We start from the raw sequence: 5718 nt of genomic DNA on the forward strand, positions 1-5718 counted from the left end.
TTCAATTTAGCTCATAATTTCCTTCTCTTATAAAATATTCATTTCAATTCAGCTCAGTTTAGTTCAACTCAGTCATTGAGAATAGACCCTTACTCCTCATCAATTTAAAGAATCATTATCCAACTTGGTTGCTTACTCATGGTTGACAGCTAAACAAAGGGGCAAGTACGCAAGTTCATGCACCATACCTTTAAAGCCTTAAACAATGAATGTGGGAATTTTGGACATTTTCCTGGTCATCTCATTCTCATCTAATAATGTTAATCAAGATAAAGCTTACGTATGTACTTGCGCAATTCATGTCTTTTTTTTTTTTTTTTTTTTTTTAAGAACAATTCATTACGTACATTAGAAAACATTTGTTAAAAAGTCAACACGCTTATGCTATTAATGAGTTTTATAATTTTCCTTATTCAATACCCATTATTCCATTAAGCAAAAACAAAAAGACACATCAAAACATAAAAATGATTGTAAGAATTAAAATGGTAAAGAAAAGAAAAAGGCAACATATTAGAAATGAGAAGATAATAGAGTATATACTAAACATTTTTAATCCACCTCAATATTATGTGCCTAATAAGGGAAGGAAAAAAATTACATTCCCAAATTTTCCATTTTTTTTCCCACCCATCCTTAATCAACTATGACAATTGATCTCATATCCCACAAATACACTCAAGAAAATATTCATTGAAATTCATAATTTGAGGGGTTTTCCAAATTTAGTCATCCTATAATTCTTCAAATTTTCTCCAATTTCTCTGCCTTGATCAACGGGTTAGCCTTTGCAATTGCATCTTTGCCCATGGTCTTGTAATCAAACGTGCACCCATGTTGTTCGGGGTACCGATGGGACCCACAGAACATCAATCCGCACCTACACTTAAACCCGGTCAACCCAACCCGTTTACGACACGTTAAGCACCGGTTAGGTTGGGTTGACGGGATAGCCACGGGCCCAGCTTGGACATCGGCGGTTGAGATCATCGTTGTTGGAGTCTCAACCGCCGATGTCCAATCCACCGCAGCCGGGCCAGCCAGTTTAAAACTGGCCGACTGGGTGGATGAGCCCGGGCTATGCACCAACCCCGGAAGGACGGGGTTGGTGCTATCTAAAGCGGCTTTAGCAAGCGCATCTTGTTCTTCTTTCATGTGTACATCCCTAAAACATTTGGAACATAAATTTAAAGTTGCTGAGCTTCCAAAAAACCCGCAATTATTTGCACATAATCTGAGCCCTTCTGATGCTTGAAATCCATGTTCTTCTGCCATTTTTTTTTAACCGTAAATATCAATTACACAACTTTCTCTCTCCTCTTTTTGTCACAGAAAGTTTGTTTTCACCAATAGATCTACAAAACCCAATAAAAAAAACACGAAAAATTTTATATAAAGCCCTTAACAGATAAAGACCACACGTAATAAGAATATAACACATAAACATAAATATTAAATACCCGTCTTATATAAACATTAATAAGATCAATTGACGCATAACTTCAAATCAATAATAACATGAAATGAAATTAAAAGCAGAGGAGACTATATTAAATTCAAGAGATTGAATAATACCTGAAAAAGGAAAAGAAAATGAAGAAAATATGAATGATTTCTGCAACAAACTAGAAGAATGGGATGGGTGTGTCAGAGAGAGAAAAGGGATTAATAAGAAGAGAAAAAGAAATGAAGAATGGCATAAATAAATAATTATAGACAAATATTAAGAGGAGAGAGAAAATGGAGGAAACAACGGCGAAAAACAGACAAATGATCACCAAAGTTGTTTTTTTTTTTTTTTTTCCAAAAAAAAATAAAAATAGGAATAAATAAAGGGGAAAAAAATTAAAAAAGAAAAGTAGAGAGACAGGGTGGAAAAGGGAAGAAAATAGGCAAATGGGAAGTAGACACGGGAAATGATGGGAATTAATTGGAGGGGATTATTTGTAATTAATCAAGAAAGATCCTTTATTTTTTAATTTTTTATTTAATTTTTTTGTTAAAGGGGATTTTTTAAAAATAATAATTTAGTTTTTAATATATTGAAAGACACGCGGTTTGCTTTATATGGTTAGATGTGGCGGATGATAAGTGGGTTAAGAATGTACATCAACTTTTTTGGGGTTAGGTGGTGAGATGTTGTTATTAAGAGATCATCATGAGTTCATTTTTATTTTTCAATTTTTTTTTTTATTATTATTTTTTTTTAATCATCTATGAAATCCGTATTTCAAAAAATAATATACTTGTATGAACAAAATATTGGGAAAACAATTTATAATATTATCATGTCGTTTCGTTTTCGGGGCATGCGAAGGTGTTCAAGCTTGTAGGAGGGTCACTACGCCTCGTATTAATTAACTGATCTGATCTAAAATATAGAGTATTTTCAATTAAACTTGGTGATAAGTTGTGCACAAACTATACTTGTGTTGAACCAATTTTGCTTTAAACTTGGTTAAACACAACATGAAAACTCATGCAAGTATGCAACCATGCCTATGTTATAATTACTTTTGGGTTTGTACTGTTTAGCTCATTTTCACCTGTTTAATGTCTAAAACTTCTAGATAATTCACTTAAGTTTAGATAAGTTTAATTCAATAAACATAAGTTTTAAAATGAGTTACCTAAATTAACATTACAAGACATGTTTTCTTCAGCTTAATTTCAGTTCAGTTCTTAATTTCATTCTCTCATAAACAATTTATTTCAGCTTAGTTCAGTTCAGCTCTAATCAATTCGGTTCAATTCAGCTCAATTCAGCAAATCAAATTAGGCCCGCAATAGTTTGTTCATGAAAAAATAGATATAATCTGAATTAAATGAAGTTTGTCATCTCTATTTAACCCAAAAACAAAAAAAAAAACACCCGTATCATTCTATGCAATACGCGAGTCAAGTGGTTATGTATGTTGACATTTGATCTATTGATCGAGTTTAGCTAATTAAGCTGTAATGTTGCATGCAGCATCATGTTGCCATGTTGTTTGGTCAACATAATTGACCACTTTAAAATCACGTTAATTATCTTCAGACTTCAAGTATAATTTCTCTACTGATCGATAGATTACTTTTGGGTTTTGGGGCAGTCTATATTGTTCACGAGTATGTACGATAATTATTTTTCATTAGTTTTACGCTTTTTTTTTTTTTTTTTTGAAGCAGAAAGTAAGCAACACAAAATCACAAGAAAACATCAACGTAATCTAGAATCTTTTTTCCTTTTTTGCCAGCTCATTTTATTCTGATTATGATAATCAAATTGCCAATTAAGCTAAATGTCCCACATTAATAGAATTGACTCTTGTCGAATTTGTTTTTCAATTATTGTGATGCAATTACAATTGGATTCCTTGAATTGACACACAAATTAAAGATAAACTATAATTGGATTCCATGCATTAATCGGTCTGGTCTTCGGGATGTGAAATTCATTTTTTCAGTCTTTGATTCGATCCGGTCCAAAATCCTATAAAAAACTGGTTTTGGACTGGAGTGATTTTTATAGAATTGACTTTTGTCGATTTTTTTGGTCCGATCTGAGTTCGGCCCTAATTATATACCCCTAGACTCTAGTGTAGCTATCTATTCCTACACCCCCCTTCCTAAACAACACCTAAACAATCCCAATAACTCCACTTTTTGCAATTGTGTAGTAACTGCACAGTAACCACACTTTTTACCCCCTCATAAATTTTTTTTAAGAAAATAAACCATCATTTCATTTTCTCTCTCCTTACCCATTTTTTTCCATTTTCTCTCTCTACACCCATTTTGTATTTTCTCTCACCAAACCCATTGATATACTTTTTCTAATAGAAAAGTTCTACGAATTAGTGACAAATTATCAATAAAAATTGTTCAATCATTACAAAATTCAACAAAACAAGGTCGAAATTCGAAAAAATAAGAGATTTTGTTCATATTTGGTTCAAAAACAAGTATGAACCCTAGGTTTTACTAAATTTTTGTTGTTATTGTATTTCAAAACAAAAATCGAAACATCAACAATGGAAAATGCATCAACGTAAGTGTTTGCTATATTTTTAGGAATTTTTGTTCAAAAACTAGTTAATCAAACCGGTTGATTTATTTTTTTTTTTTTTTTTTTTTTTACAGTGAAGAAAACAGTTCCAGAGAAGGAAAACATATGTTGTGGAAAAATTTAAGTATTAATAAAATTAATTCGTTGTGAATTTTTACTTTTGATAAATGTTCATTTTTATTTTGATAAATGCTCATCTATACATTTGTATACAATTATTCACATGTTTTTTTTTTTTTTTTTTTTTTTTTTTTTTTTTTTTTTTTTTTTGAAAAAACTATCATTTACATATTAATAGATAATTACTATAAATGCTCATTTATTTAATAATTCATAGTCATTCGTGTAATAATGTTCATTTTTTTCATAGTCTGAAGTGGAAAATTATTTTGACGAATGTTCATTTTTATTTTGGTAAATGTTCAATCACACAATAGTACTTGGTCATTCACAATTTCACATATTAACATAGAAATTTGATAAATGTTCATATTCTTTTGTTATCTACTTCAAATGTTTCATGAACATTTCAATATATGCATTTTCTCATATGAATATATGGTCAATTACATATTGATATATAGCTTCAAGAGTTCATTCGCGTATATATTTCATGTTTATCAATTGTTATCTTTCATGCATGATCATTTTTAAACTAATATTTGCTCATTTATAAATAAATAGTTGTTCATTTTCACATTGAATACATAAATATGTTCATTTATGTGTTAATAGTTGTTCATTTTTATATCGATAAATGGTCATTTCCATACTAATATATATTCATTTATATACTGATAGATTTTCATTTCCATATCAATCATGTCAATTGTTATATTCACTCATTTTCATATTCATATAAATATTGGTTCAATTTAACACTTATTCTGATATTGCTCAAATCTAATACAGTAATTTTTTTTCCTATTAGTTAAACAAAGAATCGTGAATATAGTGAGTTAGATCACACAATAGCAAGGAAAAAGGAAGACATTATTACAGCAAAAATAAGGAGATCAATAAGGCATGGATTCGTCAAGCAACATGAACCAATAACATGAGCTTGGATTTTTCAAATTCGGATCGAAACGTTTATTGTGTTGGATAATATGTGTGGAGTTGTATTGTATATTTTAATATTTATTTTCATAATAATAGATATCCATTTTCATTCTAATCATTTCATTTTAATAGATAGATTTACATTGCAATATTAATGATATAAGATATTCATTTATAAGATGTTTGTTTAAGTTTTAATATATTTTATTATATATAGAAAAATGTACAACTAATTTTTAATATTTATTCATTGTCATACAAAACTTTATTCATTTTGTAAGACACATATGTTCACTTTTAAATAATTATATGTTCATATTTATAAACATCTATTTTCATTTTGATATATATTTATTACAAAGTACAATATTTATACACATGGTTATTCACATATAAATGTATATATGTTCATTTTCAATTCAATACAAGTGTTATTATTATTATAAAGAAGACTAAAAGACAGTCAATTAAATTACTCAGCTATACCAATAAAATAGTGTCTATCCTATAAAACATGCATCAGATGCATGTAATTATAAAGCTACTAGTTGTTCAAAAAAAAATTTATTATATAAAAAATGTTCATTTTTATATTGATAAATGCACAT

At 29.1% G+C, this 5718-nt stretch overlaps 1 protein-coding gene across 1 annotated transcript; it reads right to left on the minus strand.

Annotated features, from left to right (window-relative positions):
• Positions 1-462: 462 nt before the first annotated feature.
• Positions 463-1735, minus strand: LOC145623783 (zinc finger A20 and AN1 domain-containing stress-associated protein 4-like). The gene is made up of 2 exons (XM_081676651.1): positions 1576-1735; positions 463-1355 (listed from the first exon to the last, which is right to left on the minus strand). Exon 2 carries the CDS (start codon positions 1273-1275, stop codon positions 745-747), a length of 531 nt encoding a protein of 176 aa, XP_081532777.1. The 5' UTR covers positions 1276-1355; positions 1576-1735; the 3' UTR covers positions 463-744.
• Positions 1736-5718: the final 3983 nt, after the last annotated feature.

This window comes from Chenopodium album, chromosome 3 (assembly GCF_948465745.1).
Source record: "Chenopodium album chromosome 3, dcCheAlbu1.1, whole genome shotgun sequence".
Taxonomy (NCBI): domain Eukaryota; kingdom Viridiplantae; phylum Streptophyta; class Magnoliopsida; order Caryophyllales; family Amaranthaceae; genus Chenopodium; species Chenopodium album.

Excerpts from the sequence above, each read along its gene's own strand:
- LOC145623783 (XM_081676651.1), bottom strand. The coding sequence starts at position 1,275 with ATGGCAGAAGAACATGGATTTCAAGCATCAGAAGGGCTCAGATTATGT.